Source organism: Spermophilus citellus (assembly GCF_964194105.1).
Source record: "Spermophilus citellus genome assembly, chromosome: 4".
Classification (NCBI taxonomy): domain Eukaryota; kingdom Metazoa; phylum Chordata; class Mammalia; order Rodentia; family Sciuridae; genus Spermophilus; species Spermophilus citellus.
In genome coordinates, this window is record NC_138185.1 from 20,944,717 (window position 1) to 20,962,391 (window position 17,675).

The window sequence follows — 17,675 nt, forward strand, 5'->3', positions numbered from 1 at the left end:
CTGGCCTGCTCTCCTGGACTTTCTATCCCCTGGGGGACTCTGCACGGCCGGCTTCCTATCCCTCACGGCTGTGTGACCTCAGAAAATGGCTGGACAACTCTGAACTGGTGACCTCGTTGCAAAGTGAGGGGTAGAGTGATACCCCTCCCTGGCAGGGCCGGTCAGTGCACCTGAGTCCCCATGGGCAGCGGGTCCCGAGGGACGCGTGGACATGGAGGCAAGCATGGAAGGAGCTCTGGCCTCTTGTATATTGTAAGTTTTTGGAAACTTTGAACTAATTACTCTCAAATTTACAGAAACACCCATAGCCTGTGTTGGGCCCTGTCCTGGGGGGCTGCAGTGTTTCCTCGGGCAACATGGCGGCTGGGAATGGGGGGGTTGGGGTGGAGACATTAGGGCGGTGCCTTCCCGTGGGAGCCTGAGGTTTTCAGCCCCGGCCCCACCTCCTGGGCCTTGACCTGAGTCCCCCCTCCCCCCGCCCAGTTTCCAAGTCTGTAGAGGGGGTGGCCATTAATTGTCCCGTCCCGCAGGCTGGGCATGTGGTGGCAATGGATAATGCGTGGGAAGGAACATGGCGGCCAGGGTGGCCATGCAGGCTCAGGAGAGCGGTCACTTGTTCCACGTCTCCCAGGAGGGCTGGCGTCAGGGCCCCTGGCCTCGAGGAGGCAGAACCCCGAGGTCTGCAGACGGTGCTCTCTCGTCCCTCAGAGACGCTACCCGAGCCGGGAGCTTGCTCCTGGGTCCTCTCGGCCTAGGTGACGAGAAGCGAAGAGCAGGGGAGGGGAGGGGAGATGCGGATCAGGGCGCAGCCATGAGCCAACAGTGGAGAGGGAGCAGTGACCAGGAGAAGGCCACTCACGCTGCAGGACAGCGGGGTCCATAAGGGGGGAGAGTGGAGGGGACCGCGGGGCTGCAGGAGGACAAGGCAGGGAGAATGACAGCCTGTGACCCCTCCAGGAGCCGGGACACCCACAGCAGCCCCCTCCTCTTCATTTTCCCCTCTGCCTGGTCATAAGCTAATCCTCTCAGTTGGCTCATCTTCTGTCTTTCTAGAACATTCCTCTAGCTCCTCTCATGGCTGCTCCTGAGGATCCCGGGTCAGACATCACCTCCCGGGTGTGGCCCGCCGCCGCACACCCCAGTTCCCTCCTGGACTCGTCCCCGGGATGCTCTTCCTGCTGCTCGTTCCCATCAGAGTTTTCCCCCCTCCGTGAGCGCCTCGAGAGCAGGGGTCAGTGTCTGTCCCCGTCTCCTCCTGGAGCCCAGGGTCATGCCTGGCCCAGGGAGGAGCTCAGCAAACAGGGCAGGTTGAGTCTTGAATTCTCCGTTTGGTTGCTTCTGCCCTGTTGGGGACGACGGGGCGATGTAGGGATGGAATCACACAGGACTCGCCCTGCCGTGCTCACAACCTTGTCTAAGATGGAATCACGGGACTCTGGTGGGCAGGGACAGCGGAGCCAGCCTGCAAAACACGACACTTCTGAGTGGGACAGAGCCTCCTGGGACTGGCCTCTGGGTGGGCTGGCCAGGACCGAGGCCCCGGGCAGTGTCCTGGCTCCTGGTCAAGCCCAGCTCTGTCCAGCCTGGCTGGGCCCTCACGGCCCTGCTGGCAGCCTGAAGTGACACCTGTTTTTGGTGGACTCTTGTGATGGCTCTTGCCCTGGCCCAGATGCCACAGCCCCTTCCAGGCCCCCCGAGGTCTCACTTAAGGACCAGGAGACCCACCTCCCAGGCAGGGCTGCAGGAGAGGTCGGTTCTGGTGACGGGGAGGGGACCTCTGTCTGTTCCTACTTCCGTTTCCCTGCCCAGGGGTTTCTCGTTCCGGACTGAGTGACTCGGTGTCCAGGGTGCCTCCGATTCGGCTCTGGTAGAATTTGCCTCGTTTAATGGCTACGGCATGGCTGCGTCTGACAGCTGCTTCTTCCCAGGGGGGACAAAGGTTTTTGGGACAGAGTGGGTTGGGAGGCGACTGGGAATCCACTTTCTCCAGACTCAGGGGTGATCTGCCTGTGGTTTCCCTCCCAAGGTGTGCCGCGGCGGTGTTGGGGGGTTCTGGAAGGCCACAGCCGGGAGGTGATTTGCCCATCTGTCATATAGGGGTGGGGGTTGGACTTGTGATGTCTGAGCTGTGACCCTGAATGCGGGGGTGACTGAGCACCTACTGCATGCACAGCGCCCCAGCGGGGTGAGGGGCTGAGCGCAGGGGACATTGTTCACTCTTGTGCTGGAGAAGAAGAGCCGTTTAAATCCAAGGTGGCATTTTTATCACTGTGTTCTTAGTTGTAATTGCCATTTAATTAGATTAATGATAATTAATAACACTAATAATGTACTGTCCTTTGTTTGGGACAATGACATTGCAGACCCACTGTCTCAAGGTGCAGCTGTGCTGCAATGAGGCCCCTCCCCCCTCTGTCTCCTGACTCTGTCTCCCTGGTCACCTGTGCTGATCACCTCTTCTCACAGTGGTCTCCCTCATTAGACTGAACTGCTCCAGAGAGCTAGGGACCTGTCCTGTCATTCCCATGTCCCCTGGACATGGAGGGACTGTGAAGAAAGGATGAATGGACAGACAGATGGGTGGATGGGCAGGTGGATGACAGGAGAGATGGATGGGTGAATAACGAGTGGCTTCCTGTCTGGCCAGGGGAGGTGACCAAATTGACTGTCCAGGGGCTCCAACCTCTGCCTTTAGCCCCGCCCCCAGCCAGGTCTGGCCCTCTCCAGCTCCACGATAGCCCTCAGTGTCCTCTTCGCCCCGAGACCTCTCCCCACTTGGAGCTGTGTCGGTGGCTTGCCGTGGATGGCACACCAGCAGCCACCCTGCTCCCCCGTCTCCTGCCCTTCCCTCTCTCCACCCAAGAGGCGCAGAACAGGAGGGAGGCTCAGACTCCCGCCCGGACCCCTCTCTCTGGATCCAGGCCTTCCAGGGTCCCTTGAAGGCCTCGGGATGCTGCGGACACTTGTCCTTGGCGTTCAGGTCCCTTCCCTGGCTCCTGCCCGCCTCCCAGGTGCCTTTCCTGTGACTCCCTCCTCCCTTCCTGTCCCACGTCCCCTGCACAGTGCTCTGCACAGCTGGAGCACCCCCGTGCCTCCAGGGGCCTGCAGCCTCCTCCCCCGGCCTCCACCCTGCTGCCACCTCTGCACTCCCCTCCCCCCGCCCCACCCTCCACCACCAGAGGTCACTTGGTCTTCATGGCTGGGTCAGAGGCCGCCTCTTCCATGGCGCCCTTCCTGATGCCCTGGGAGCATGAGCGCTCTTACGCCCCGTCGGGTCTCTGTGTCCTGACAGCATCCCCCCCACTTGGCGGCCACATGCGCTCCCCAGGACCCAGAACGTCAGGATGTGACTGACCACCCTGGGCTGGAGCTCAGGTCTCAGCCCTCGCCTGTAACGGCTGTGACCATCCAGCACCGCCCTCGGTTTTCTCTCCCGTCGGCTGGGGCTGGGGACAGCAAGCCCCTCCTGGTGGGGTGACCCTCCTTACCTTGGGTCTGTAGGCCCCGGGCACAGAATTGACCTTACCTCGTGCCTTGGGTCCTCGCAATGCCTCTCTGGAGGTCCCTGGTCAGGGAGAGCAGCAGGGACCTCCAGCCAGAGCCTCTGCTTCCAGATGTTGCCCTGACCACTGTGAGCCCAGGCTGGGTGCTGGTCCCCAAAGACAGGATCAGAGGACATGGAGGGTGAGAGGAGCCTGGATTCTGCCCCACCACGGAGGCACTTCCCAGCCTTGCCTCGGGCTCCCTCCTTGGCTCAGTCTCCACCATCTCCTGCACATACCCCCTGAGGTCACTTTCCCAGGAAACCCTGCCTCCCTGAGGCAAGTGGCAGACACCCAGCCACTCCCTGGGCTGCCAGGGCCTGGGTGGTCTGACTCCTGCTCATCTGGCAAACCCACCTTTCCTCATTCCGGGCACATCTGGCTGTTGCTTGACTATGTGAAGCATACACCCACCCCAGGGCCTTTGCACTCCCTGCTCAGAAATTCCCAGACCCCTGGCAGCTGCCGGCTGGTCAGTCCTGCCTCAACCCTGACAGCCCCTCTCCGAAAGGCCTTCCCTGTCCACTCAGACCAGGCTCTTCCCTCCAGCGCTTCTGCCAGGAGTACTGCTTCACCCCAACCATAGCGCAGCGCCTGGCACTTAGCAAGAGCTCAGAAGCTATTTGCCAAAGGGTGAGGAAGCAGCTGTTGGGCGCAGGCCCCAGGCTGGGCACCGCCTGGGGGGAGTGGATGGGAAGCAGGCCCTCCTCTGCAGTCCAAGCCCGGGGAAGGCTGCTCAGAGCCTGGGGCCTCCAGTCAAGGGCAGTTGTGCAGGGGGCGACCTGGGCTATGAGGGTCCCTGCTTCCCAGGGAGGGTAGCATCTAGTCTAGAACAACCCAGGGGGACAGGGGAGGCAGGGCAGGCGGAGAGGAGGGTGTGGACGGCGGGGTGAGCCTTGTGGGCTGCACTGGGTGAGGGAGCCCGGGTGGGGCTGTGGGCAGCAGCTGGACGGCCGTTCCCTGGGGCCCAACTCCCTGACCCCCCGCAAGGCCCTGTGTCCAGGTCCGCTGCTCACCCTGCCCCTACTGGCTGCCCTCGCGGATTTGTTGGGTCATTCTGGAAAGTACAAGTAAAGATGAGTCAGCTCACAGCCTGGGAGGGAGGTGAACAAGGAAACACGGTGAGACAAGGTCAAGGGTAGTGAAGAGGGACACTGTTCAGCCCTGGGCAGCTGCCCGGCCCCGCCCTGCCTCAGCTGGCTGTAGCATCTAAGGTCCAGCCCTCGTTAACAGATGAGGACACGGAGGTCAGAGAGGTGCGGTGGCTTGCCTGGGGTGGCACTGTGGGGAGCGGCAGGGCTGGGGTCAACCAGGGAGCCCGCATCCGAGCCCTGGGTTTGCTGCCCGAGTCTCATGGCTGCCGGGGAGTCCACGGAGCAGCCTGGTGGAGGCTGCTCCAAGCACCTCTTGATCCTCCCCAGCTACAGAGAGGACTTTGCTTGCAGCTGCTGTGAGCAGGAGCCTGTCCTCAGGCCTCGATCCCAGGAGGGCAAGCAGCTGGCCCCGGCCATGTCCTGTCACGGCTACTTAATGAGCTTAACTGATGACCATGGCCCAGGCAGGCTGCCAGCAGGGCCTGCCCATTTGGCCAGGCTTCCTGGCTCCACACCTTCAGCTAAGGGACGGTGGCAGTGGGGCCACGGGAGGGGCTGGCGATTCAACCACAGGCATCCGAGGTAGAGCTGTGTGGCCTTGGGCGAATTCCTAGATTTCTCTGTGCTTCCTATTCTGATTTGTAAAGTGGAAGTGGGCGTGGCAACCTAGGAAGATGCCCAGGGAGCTCGGAGATGACTGGTAAGTGGTTGTCACACAGGGAACTTTCTAACCTGGTCCTTCCAAAGGCTCATAGTTTGATGATTTCTAGAAAACAGCCCCAGCCCTATCACACTGGAAAGAACCAGAAACAGGGAGTGGAGACTGGGTGGCTCTGTCACTGCGTGGGGTGGCGGGCTTCAGTGTTCTGTCTGCAGGATGGGCTGGTACCAGGACCCCATGAGAAGGCGCCTGTTCAGGTCTTGGTGTGGAGCCTGGCGTTGAGCTGATGCTGAGGAATGTAGCTTCGCTGTGGTTGCCCTGAGTTCTGGGCCTGCTGGTCCTGTGTGATGTTAGCAGAGTCACCTGGTCTCGTGGGAACGGTCTCCTCACCTGTAAACCCGGTGCCAGCCCACAGCTCTGTTGCAGGAATTCCTCTGTTGAACATGACTCCCCGATGGGGCAGACCCAGGGCACCCACTTCCCAGCCAAGGAGGGCAAGGCCCCTGGGTTTCTGCCCACTGCTGCCTCTCGCTCCCTAGGGTGCAGGAAGGGGAGGGAAGGACCCCACTGGCCGGGCCCAGAAGGCCTGGGGACGCGCCGCGCCAGGGCCTGGCCTCAGTGGGGAGCGGTGGCTCAGGCAGGCAGGGCTGGGGTGGGCGGGCAGATTTACCGTGCTGTTCCTCTCCCCTGCAGCGCCTGCTTCTAATGAAATTTTACGGCAGGTGGAAATGATGGCCCCGCCAGCCCTAAAAGCACTTCTATTTATTCATTAAGGATATTTATGGACTGAGCAGCTCCCTCCCAGGCCCCACCTGACTCTGCTGGGCCAGTGAGGGGCCTCCAGGCCTAGCGCTGGGGAAGCCGGGGCAGGCTGCTCCCTGCACAGAGACCTGTTAGTCCACCCTCAACTCCTCCCAGTCCCCAGCCTGGCCCAAAGCCTCGGTACCTCCGCGAGGAACAGAGTGCTCTAGCCCTTCTTGGCCATCCCCCTGCCCTGCTTGGTCTCCACACTGTGTCTCCCACAAAGCAGTCAAAGGCATCCTTTCAAATCAAACCGCACCTCTTCCTGCTCAGAACTGCCACAGTCCTGGCTTTGTCTCCCACTGGCCCCTGCCTCACCCTTAGGTCCAGGTGCCATGGTCTCTTCTGGCTTTTTTCTAGAGAATGACGGTGATCTCTGTCTCTACCACAGGACCTTTGCACCTGAGCCTCTGCTTAGACCCCTCTGTTTCCAGCTCTTTGGCTGCCAGGCTCCTTGACACCACTGAGAGCTTAGCGCAGGTCAAAGGAAGCTTCTGCCTCAGAAAGAACTTCCCAGACCTCTGGACCCAAAGCCAGTCCCCTGTTCTCGGTCACCGTGCATCTTGTTTGTTCCATGATGGCCCTTGGGAATCATCCCCCACATTTGTTTCCGTGTTTACTGCCTTGGTCTGTCCCACAGGCGTGACCTCCTGGGACAGGGGTGGTGCTGCTCACAACAGGTGTCCAGTGAAGGACGGAGGGATGGTGGCGGGTGATTCCTGGTGTACCAAGAGCGGCCACAGGGACCGGTCTCTGTGCGATTCCCCAGGTTGGCCCCTCAGAGACTCTTGCTTTCAGTTGGTGACTGAAGAAGTGACTCTGAGTGTGAGGGACATCTCACAGCTCCCAGAGGGTGGGCAGGGCTGAGCTGAGGGCCCGGGTCTCCTGTCCCTGTGGGGCCCCTTGGGAGCCCCGGGAGCTGTGGCTAGAGTCTGTCCCCCATGGCTTTCCCCCAGCTGCTGCCGGGGCCCTGACAGCAAAGCTCCTTCTGGGGACCTAGGTCGACCCAGCTCACACAGCCCTCCTCCTGACTGGGGCCCGAGCTCCCTCTGGGACCTGGGAACTTCCTGGAAGACCCTGAGAGGGTGCTTCTTGCGGGGGCGGGGGGTTGGTCAGAACTGTGGCTCCCTCACCCGCCATTGGGATCTGCCTCCTCTGGGGACCGAAAGCCCTGGGGGAAGTGGAACAAGGACTTGGCCTGTTGAGCCTCGGTGAAGCTGGACACAGGTCACTCCCGCTCCTGCACAACCTGCCGGGTGGTGTCGCAGCCAGAAGCTCATGTAAGCCCTGCCGTGCACACCTCAGGGGCGCCCAGTGAGGAAGGGGAAGTGGACGCTCGGGTCTGGTTTCCTCATCTGTGAGACGGGGCCGTGGGTGGAAGTGCTTCCCTGTCAGGGTGGGACGGCTCGCAGGGACGTCCTTGGCTCAGGGGAAGAGCTCACCTGGCACACACCTGTAAACCCGTTCTTCCCAGACCCGAGTGACCTCTCGTGTGAGCGATGGGCGGTTCAGAAGGGCACATGGGAGGCACTGACCTCTGTGCTGGGGAGGCGTGGGCGGGGATGCGGGCACACCCCGCGGCTGATGGAGAGAGGGCGACCCGGCAATTATATCACAGTGAAAAGGGCCCTTCTCTTCGACTTGGCAACTCAACTTGGGAATCTAAGCTCACGCATGTGTGAAATGACGTTCTCTACAAGAGGCTCCCGCAGCACCGTGATAGCCAAGGACCAGACACCACTGAAATGTCCATCACACGATCAGTGCATTAGTAAGTTATAGTGGAGCTTCGCGATGGAGCTCGGCTACTGCAGGAGCTGGGTGGCCCGGAGTGCGGTGACCCGGCGTGAGAAGCAAGGCGCCGTCCTTTGTGTTAAAAATACTTTTTATGCACTTGAAAACACCCACGGCCACAAGGTGCGATTAGCTCATCAGCCGCGGCAGCTTCTGGGGAGGGGCCGGGTGGCCAGGAGAGGCAATGGCAGGAGACTGGCAGGTTGCCCGTCCTTCCATCCCCCCAGTTTAGAGCGAGGCCCGTGCTGCCTGATCCAGCAGTGACTGGAGGAAGGAGCGCCGCTGTTCCCAGCACAGATGACGGAGGCCCCGCTGTGACGCCAGCACTTCCCGTGCGCACCCAGGAGCCAGGCCGACTGGAGACGGCGGGCCTGCCTGTCCCTCTGCTGCTGGGGGCGACTCCTCATCAAGGAGCCCTGCCTTCAGGAAAGCGAGTCTCATCTCCCTGTTGACGCTAAGGTGACACTCTCGGTGATGGCGGAGGATGCCACCTGGGCACCGGGGCTGCTGCAGGGGCCACTGAAGGAGGGCTCCCGGCTTCCCTGATAACATACCCCCAGGCCTGCAGGCAAACCCCCTTCAGTTAGACGTGGCCATCTTGCGGCTGCAGAGGTGGAGAAGGAGACCCCACTTCTTTTGTGGGGTAACACTGTTGCAAGGCTACACGGTTGCTGTGTTCAGTGGGAAAAGGAACACTGGCCCCCTGGGGTGCCCTGGACATGAACGGAGAGCTTGTGACCCCCCAGTGGGCAGTAGAGTGGAGTTCAGCACCCTGAGGCCAGGACATCCATCCCCCGGAGCCCAGGGCATCTTCCAGCGAGAGGGCTGCTCTCAGGAGCCTTCAGCAGCTCAGCTGGCCACGAGTAGATTCAGGGGCTGGGACCCAGCCCAGCGGCCAGGATGGGTTAGTCCCCAGCTGACCTGGTACTAAAGGTGCAGTGGCTGTTAACACGAGCAGGGTGCTGCTGGCCTCTCCGCACCTGGGATGGGCTCCTCGGGGCCCCAGGGTCATACCTGTGCGCCCCCTGCTCTCAGAACTAAGGGGGACACTCCTCAACTGTAAGAGGGTGCCTTCAAACAAGGCTTTAGCAGAGGGACTTTTGGGCCACACAGGATCTAGGGAGGCTCCCCAGTGTACCCAGCAGGCAAGGCCAGGCACAGCTGAGGCGTGAGTGGCCTGGAGATGACGAAGCCCCCCTCCCTGTGCTGGCCTCTGACAGGCTGAGGAAGCCGACGGCTGGAAAAGGGCTGCATGGGACCCTGGGAGGACATCAGGTGGCAGGTGCTGTCTCCAGGGACGGGCAAGCCCCGGTGGGTGGGAAGACTCCTCTCCACACGTCTCTTGCTAAGTTCCGAGCTTCTGTACCACGGGCCAGAGTGACCTGCTTACAAACCAACAGTATCGGAGGAAAATACAGCCCAGGGGTGACGACCTCTGAGCACTGACCCCGGCTGCACAGCCCCATTCCACCGCTACGTGTGGGCCCCTTCTGTGCTGCGAATCCATCAACCCTCATATTGACAGAGGGGCAGATCGAAGCGCAGTTGTCAGCCAGCGATCCGCGACTGTCTTCTCGATAGAGGTGGCTCGGAAGGGAGCACAGGGACTCTGCAGCGGCAGACTTGCTTTGAACGTAGATTCTGCTGCTTATTGGCTGCAGGATCTTGGGCTGTCTGTTGGTCACCCTGTGAGATCCATCCTGGCTTTCTGGAATGAGGGGTGACCGTGCCAGCAGGGACATGGTGCACTTAGTGAGGGGCATGGGGCAGGCATCCCGGTGGAACTCTCTGCCTTGGGAGTGGGCCGGGCCCTCTGCTCCACCCACCTGCTGGGTGCCCCGGAGCCCAGGTGGGCAGGGCTGGCCCCGCTCTTCACCAGCAGCCGAAGCAGGGTGCACACTGGCTGGGATGGCAAGCGGACTTCACCTGTTCTGCTGACTGGCAGGTGGTGGCCCTCGGGCTTCAGCACATGACGGGAGCTGCCCCTTGGGCCTGGTACCAGGTGCAGCAGCCCCTGCAGCCATCCTGCTGCCTCCGAACACTCGAGGACTCCTCTCTTGAGGCCGGACTGGGCCACGCTGCAGCACTGCTGCTTCTGCAGAGGAGGTGACCAGCTCTCGATCCGGGTCAGACCGGTGAGGCTCCGTTTCGGAAGCTACCTGCGTGGAGACCTGGAGGCCCGCGTCCAAGGCACCTTCTGTGCCTCTGTGGCTATGCTGTGGCTCAGCCAGGGCGGCCTCCCCGTGGCCCCGTCTGGGCACCACCCACCTGCTCTGGATGCTCGGGACACTCAGTCGGAGCCACTCACCCAGTGATGCTGCTGGCAGGCAGTCAGGTGAGATTGGCTCAGGCCTCCCTCCCATGCTCAGGACCACCCGGGAGCTCAAACCACCAGCACCAGGCCACACGAGATCTGCTGCCACTGTTCAGGTGGGGACCCCTCATCTCCGTGGACGCTGATCCTGTGGACAGTACTGAACCTTGTGTGTTTTTTTTCCAACACAGACACACGGGTGACAAGGTTCATTTATAGAGATCAACAACAGTGACTAGTGGTAAGAAAGAGCATTCAACCATACACTGTAATCAAGGCTACGTGATGTGACCCTGCTCTCAAAACGTCTAACTGTGCCACCCCCTCCTTGGAGTGACGTGGACGTCACCTGAGGGTGAGATGGGCAAGGTGAGTGATGCAGGTGCCAGGATGTAGCAGCAGGCTACTGCTGACCTGACAATGTCCCTGAAGCCACAGAAAGTAAATGGTGGGGGGACCACTGTGTGTCTGGTGTCCCCTGTGCCCTGTCCCTGAGTGACTCTGACACCAGGAGCTGTGCTGTGGCTGAAGTCCGAGGTAGGCCCAGTCCACATCCTCCCCACTGCCTAGAGACAGAAGGCAGCTTCCGGCACACACCAGGGCAACCGCGGTGGTGACGCCATCACTGCTCTGAGCGCGTAGGGAACGGGTCAGAGGGGAGCTTCACTACAAAGAAGGCCAGTCCAGGGTTCCAAAACTAGCTTTAATTGTCCAGAGCCACACAGGGCTGTGTAGAGACAGTTCCTGGGGGAAGCGGCTGTCCACGTGCTGGCCGGGGCTCTAGAAGTTCTCCAGCAGGCCCACGATGCGCTTCTGCTCACTCTCCCGGAACTCTGGGCTCCGGCCGTCCCCGATGTTCTCTGCGTACTCTAGGGAGACAAGGGCAGGGTTAGGCTGTACTGTAGGCATGCGCTCGAGAGGCTAGGTGGCCCATGTCCCCAACACACGCCTAATGGCTGCTGCTGTGCTTGAACATGTCCCTTCCAACATTCACCCTGAAACTCAATCCCCAGCTAGGTGGTGACTGGGCTCCACCTTCAGGGACAAGAACAGACCCCAGGGAGCTCGCTAGGCCTCTGTCCTGCCTTTTGCAATGTGAGGACATGGCATCCTTGACCTTCTGGCCCTGACCAGACAGCAAAGGCCAGCACTGTGACCCTGGAGCATCCCAGCCTTCAGAACTGTAAGGAAGGAATTCTGTTCTTTATAAAACTATCTAGCCTCAGGTACTTTGTTATCATGGCACAAATGGGCAGAGGCCGGCCTGCTGGGCAAGCACGTCCTGGGCTAGCGGTCTCAGCATGTGGACCTGGCCAGCAGCAGCGGCATGTGGGAACCTTCTAGAAATGCAGATCTTGGGCCCACTCTAAACAGGAAACAGAGGGTAAGGCTGGCAACCTGCATTTACCAAGTCCTCCAGGTGACACTGACGTACCCTATGAGAACCACTATCTGTGGCAGTGGGAACACAATAATGACCAATATGGATGGAAATCTCTGCTTATACACAGCCTACTTTCTAGAGAGGTTAATAAACCAAAACGTAAATAATACACCCAAGATGGCTGCCAGAGGCTCCTGGGGAAGGAGAGGCTGAAGACCGGAGGGAGACCAGGGTGGGAAGGCTGGGAGGGGGGCTCCGAGGGGGGCCTGCTTGATCCATCCGAGGGCTGGCCGGTCTGTGTATCCAGAGCCCGGGGCCAGGGCCGGGGGAGCCCAGGCTGAGAGCACCCTGGATCTTTCCCCGAGAGGGGCGTCTGGCCGGGTTCTGAGCAGTGCCTTTTCCTGGTTCCTCTGGCTGCTGTGTGGGAGGCGCCCTGAGGGCGGAGGGGTGGAGCAGGGGGTGACTGGGTGCCCTGGGACCAAGCAGGCCATGGTGGAGGGGAGACGTGCAGACAGACTGATGCGTTCAGAAGGAGGACCCAACAGGATCTGTGAGAGGGTGGAAGTGGGTGTGAGAAGAGGGGCGTATCGAAATCACCCAGACATGTGACAAAGTAGTGGGAAGGTGACAACGAGTGGGGTCCTCAAGGATGGAGAGGGCAGGTCTCTGCACCAACCGGGAGAGCTGTGGGGGGCTGGGCCACCCCCAAGAGATTCAAGCAGCCGGGTGCTACAGGGGGGGAGGGGAGGAGGGGGCTAGCGGGCCACGGGAAGGGCCGAGCAGAGCACCCTGAGGGTGGGGGAGCTGGGCTCCAGGGAGCAGGAGGACCAGGCTGTGGGGAGGAGGCCCGAGGGGAAGACCTCAGGGCACTATGGAGAGTGACCAGGTTCTGGCTTGCCCTGTCATCCCAGCTCGGGGTCGGCAATACACCATTTCATTCACAACCCTGACCTGGGCTTCCTGCTGTGACTCTCACGACCAGGTATTAAGAACAGATGGAGGGAAGGGGACAAGGTGTTCCAACTCCTCACTGCCCTCTGAGGGTCCCCTACCCACACTCACAGGAAGCGGGGCAAGGCCTGGGCAGAGCTAGCACCGGTCTGCTCTCAACCCTGAGCCACTCCGAATACAAGCCCAAGCTCCCGGCAGACATGGCGCTCAAGGAACACTCGTTTCCTCCCGAGCCTCCTCTGCCCAGCCTGGTGACATCACGGGGGACATCCACACACCCTGCAAGGCCACCCTGACAGACGCCCCCCCCCCCTGTGTTCAGGCTGCTCAGGCTCTGCACACGCGGGCCGGCCTCTGAGGCCACACGGAGCCTCATGAAGTTAAGGTGACTAACGTAGACAGGGGCGTGGTGGCCAAGTGCACACCAGTTGGCAAGGACAAGGAACTCTTGGATCTGAGGCTGCGGCATGATCACACGTCCGCTAATCCAGACACGGAGGGAGAAGTGTGACCCCGTCACCCTCTACGCTTGGGACACGGTCATTCCGGCCACCTCTTCACTGCCCCCCTTCCTCTGTAGCGCTTTGGACATGTGCTGGAAAGCGGGATTTGGGGTTCCGACACGTGCCTGCTGTGACTCCCCCATGGAAACCCTCCTGTTAGGCCCACCCATCACCTCCAACGGCAAATGACCAAGGCCTCCTGTCTCAGCTCCTGGAGGAGAGGGCTGGGGTGACGGGGAGCCTCAGGGGAAGCTCTGAGGCCACGTGGAAGTTACTCACACATAAGTGATGCTGCCGCTGCCCCAGGAGAGAGAGATGGCCATCAGAGCATTTAATGCCCCCCGAGGCACGGTCAGGAAGCAGGAGTCTTAATGGATTGAGCTAACACTTCGCTCTCTAATGTCTTCTTGGGTCCAGGAGGGAGGGACGCGGAGGGAGGGCTGGGCCTTTGGGACAGCAGTTTTCCAGGAGTAAAGCCAGCTTCCCCTCCAGGGCCCAGGAACAACACAGGCCGCCCTGCTCACAGAGAACCACCTTCTGGGCCAGTCTCTGTGGTCACTCAGGCCATGGGAAGAGGGCAAGGCCAGATGGCCAGTCCTCTGGGAGGGGTCGCTTTCACACAGGTGGGGACAGATCTGTGGAGGGGGCGCCTCACACCCTGGGCTGGCCCCAGCACTGACTGCAGGGGCGAGACGTCACTCGGCTCAGAGGAAACTGAGGCCATCGGAGCAGCAGCCTGCCCACGCCTAGGCTGGCAGAGGAGCCGGATGCAGTGGAGAAACATGCCCCAAAGCTCCTCTGGTGGGGCAGGTCCCCAAATGGCACCCTCTGCCCTAAGCATTACCCCGCCTGCCTGCTCCCAGCCCCTGGAGAAATGCCCCTGAGCACTCCAGAGCCACACCTGCCCCTTGTCCCCCTGGAGGGGCTGCGAGGTAGTGAAGGGGACTCAGTGAAGGGGACTCAGGACAGATGTGGGGTGGGGGCTGCAGGGCTCTTAGAAACTGACCACTGCCCTGAGGATCCCAGAGGAGGCAGACGGCAAGTCTGAGCAGCCGCCTGTGCTCCTCGCCCGCCCCGGCTCTGCTCCCGAGGAGCCCTGCTGGGCCCGTCCTGGTAGAGCCGCTGCCTCCTGGTTATAGCACTGCGCAGGGTTTATGAATATTGAACAGACTCTTCCCAGGGGTCTCAGGAAGAGCTCTCATTTGTGTGTGTGTGTGAGTGTGTGTGTGTGTGTGTGTGTGTGTGTGTGTAGGGAGAGATGGCGGATGAAGAGAGAGCCAAGGTGGTGGGGAGAGAGGGACGAAGGCAGAGGGGGCGGGATGGACAAGGTGGGTGCAGCCGCCCTGCGCTGCCCGCCCAGCCCTCTCCAGGGCTCTCATGAGCCTGGTTCAGAGCCGGGCCCCAGGCCTGACTGCTCCCCCCTCACAGCGCAGGGGGAAGGGTGCGGAAGAGAGGAGGAAAGCCAGTATTTTCACACCAAATACCCATGAAGACAAACAAGTAATCACAAAACAGGAAGTGGAAAGAAGACCCTTGAGTCTAACAGAGGCCTGGATGACAATGACAAGCTTGGAAGGTTGAAAGGCTGCGCCTCCCTAGGAGAGAGAGCACTCTACGGGCTGTGGGAGGTCCTTCTTGGCTGACAGTGCTCACAGGGTCACGACCCCAGAATCCTGAGGACATGTTAGCTGTCTGGTAAGCACCCACTGACAGCCACCCCCCATGAAGCCCCCGAGTCTGGCCTGCATGGTGGCCCATGGCTCTCCCACCAGCTCCGGCCGAGGCAGGCAGGACCGTGTTTGCTGAGCAGGTCCTGGGTCCCCAGCACCCAGCCTCAGGGCCTTCCTGAGAGAGGGAGTATCTAGGTTTGCTTTTTTACAGAGAAGGAAGCCAAGACTCAGACATGTCATGTGCTACTTGCCTGAAGTTACACAGAGATGGAGATGAGGCTGGGCTGTGCGTCCCTGTTGTGCTCACTGCCACCAGGTGAGTGGGGACACCTACTCAACAGTGACATGGCTGGCATTCTCCCAGCTCTCGGGTGCCGGCCCACGTGCTAGCATCTGACACTTGGGTGCTCCCCTGGTTCTCCCCGGGACTCCTGCAGATGAACAAACTGCAGCTGGGAGAGGGCAGGTGGCTGCCCAGGACCAGCCAGCCAGGAAGCAGGGGCTTGGGGAGCCAGGCAGACCCTACAGTCCTGCCAGGCTGGCTCTTGGGGGTTCCTCCCCTCCCTCCTCCACACCACACCTCCGTATCCAAGGCAGCGCATCTGGGAGCCCTCTGGGGTGGACTGGGGGAGGAGGGTCCAGGGGGCAGCAGGCTTAAGGCGTCCCTAAAAAGCCTCAGTCCTGTCAAGGCAGCTGGCTAGAGGGCTGACACAGGCCTCTCCTCAGGATCCTCTCCTGCCTCTACAGACCTGGTGGCCACAGGAGCCATGTCCAGGCACAAGTCACACGCATCGTGTCATTAGAAGATTAATTCTACCAGCTTCTGCAGCTTTAAAACCAGGAGGCAAGGCTGGGGCTACCAAGAGCCCCAAGGCAACAGGAAGTGCAGGTTTATGGGCTTCGGAGGGATTTTAAGCCATAAGGGCACCAGCAGGTAAAAGGGCTGTGGACAACTTCCACCCGTGGACTCAGGCACCTGTGAGACTGGCCAGGGCGCCCACTGATAATCACTTACACTAACAAGGCTTCCTGGGTCACAGCTCCTGTGCTGCGGGAGTCACGTACATTCACGTCTGCCCGCAACATAGCCACCTCCTTACCTAGTGTCATCCTACTCATAAAAGCAGCAAGTGGCACGGGGCTGGGGAATGCGGGAGGGAAGCAGGGTTAGTGCCTCCACCCTGAGCTTCAGGTCTGCAAGACGAAAAGGTCCGCGCAGACGGCAGGGAGCTGCAGGGGAGCTGCAGGGGATGCAGGCCACGGCGCTGCTACAGCGAACAACCACGCTTTCCTCTCTCCACAGCTCCGCACCCGGCACTGGCTTCCTGCTGCTCTGTGACCCTGTGAGGGGACTGGAAGCCCCTCTGGGACAGCCTCCTAAGGGTCTCCTTCGCTGCAGCAGCCCTCCTGCCCGTGATGCCAAGGGGTGCTCTCTGAAGGTGGATGCCCTTGTTTTTTTTTTTCCTTCTCAAAGCCCTTAAGGCACACGTGAGCCGGTGACACAGCGGGAGCCCTCCTTTCTGCAAGACTGAAGTACCACTATGTAGACCTATCTGCGTTTGTGCCCAGGTTCCAACACTACTAGTGATGCAGAGGACATCCCTTAACTGCAGAGTGCCTCAGTTTCCTTATTTGCAAAATGGAGATCACTCTGTCTCCTGAGGTTGTCAGAGGACCACAGATGATGGACATAGAAAGCCTGGCCAGAGCAGGCACTCAGTGAGGGTCCACTCTGCCCACTGGGATCCTGCATTTCTGGAGGAACAACAGGAAGCCTGAGGTCCTACTGGGCATGTGCCGCTCTCAGCAGTACCTGAGCCCCGCTCGGCGCCAGGCACCAGAAGGGAAAGGCAGGAAGCCTGCGCTGTCCTGGGGGCGCCCAGCCTGCCAGCCCTTTTCTGGTGGGCTTCTCAGTCCCTAGAACCTGGCTCCCCAAAAGGCCCACTGTCCTGAGGCCCAGAGCTGCCACCTGTTCCAGGGAGGGCCATCTCAGGAGCCATGTGGGCAGCTGCGGAGACAGGGACCCACTGAGCCATCCCTCTGTCCAGCTCCTCTGGCAGCCCCACAGGAAAGGGGGGACTGAAAACCCTGGAAAAGCCCCTGCTGGGCTGCCCCGTCAGCGTTTTCCTGCGACCTCAAGGGATACATCAGCTGTCATCCTGCCAGCAAAACTGAGGAAATATGTAGGCCATAAAATCAAAGAAAAGAGCTTGCATCTAATTAGTACGTTAAAAAAAAAAAAAAAGGAAGCAACCCAAACTGAAAAACAAAATTAAAATCAAAGAGGACAGGCTGACGAGCTGGTTTTCTTTATGAGGCTTTGTTTTTCAGGCCTTCTGATGGAGGACGGTGGAGGAGGGGGAGGAGAGGAAGGAACCATAGCGGCTGGAGGGGGCCTGCAGAGCCAGCCCCCTGGACCCCCACGCGGCCCTCCCACGGCGGAGGCACCTGTCCTGAGGGTCTTCGCTTGCTGTGTCCAGGGGCTGCTCTGAGGCAGCCTCGATGCACAGGGTCCAGACCCTATGGCACCAGAGACAGTTCCCCTGCCATGGGTCAGTGTCATGCCAGGGTTAGGGGGCCGAGAACCCTTTGTCACAACCCTCAAGCTGTGGAGAACTCTTTATTGTAATGGTCAGCATCGTGTCGAGGGCCACGTCAGTCCCAGCAATGGCATTCAATTCCCTAGCTTTAAATATCACCTCTCTGTAATGACTTCAAATGCCCCAGAGAGCATCTCTCCTGAGCTCTAATGAGAATGTCTACTGGCTGCTGCCAACAAGGGGACGCAGTCACTACCTGTACCCCAGACCCCCTATGTACCCGCTGAACGCATCCCTGCCCAGCAAGCCCCTCCCACAATGCTCCAGCCACACTCCTGATCCCTCTCTGGAGCTCTAACTACAGCCGCCAGTCCTGTCCTGTCCTGCTGAGCCTCTGCTCCTCAGCTGCTGCCGCTACCTT

At 60.5% G+C, this 17,675-nt stretch overlaps 1 protein-coding gene and 1 long non-coding RNA gene across 4 annotated transcripts in view; one reads left to right on the forward strand and one right to left on the reverse strand.

The window, feature by feature from the left end:
• The first annotated feature begins 6,728 nt into the window (after positions 1 to 6,728).
• LOC308647564 lies at positions 6,729 to 9,876 on the forward strand. The gene is made up of 4 exons (XR_014021652.1): positions 6,729 to 6,867; positions 7,305 to 7,378; positions 7,766 to 7,869; positions 8,120 to 9,876. It is a non-coding gene; the product is annotated as an uncharacterized lncRNA (long non-coding RNA).
• A 1,012-nt stretch (positions 9,877 to 10,888) lies between these two features.
• Positions 10,889 to 17,675, reverse strand: part of CTNNBL1 (catenin beta like 1) — a 161,655-nt gene continuing 154,868 nt past the window's right edge. For 2 of the 3 annotated variants that reach the window (XM_081291769.1, XM_081291768.1), the window contains exon 16: positions 10,889 to 11,075. In XM_081291769.1, coding sequence (XP_081147895.1) covers positions 10,987 to 11,075 — 89 coding nt within the window. In that variant the 3' untranslated portion in view covers positions 10,889 to 10,986. Of the gene's footprint in view, positions 11,076 to 11,156; positions 12,139 to 17,675 lie in introns of those variants that run through there. The other variant, XM_081291770.1, reaches the window with a different exon arrangement.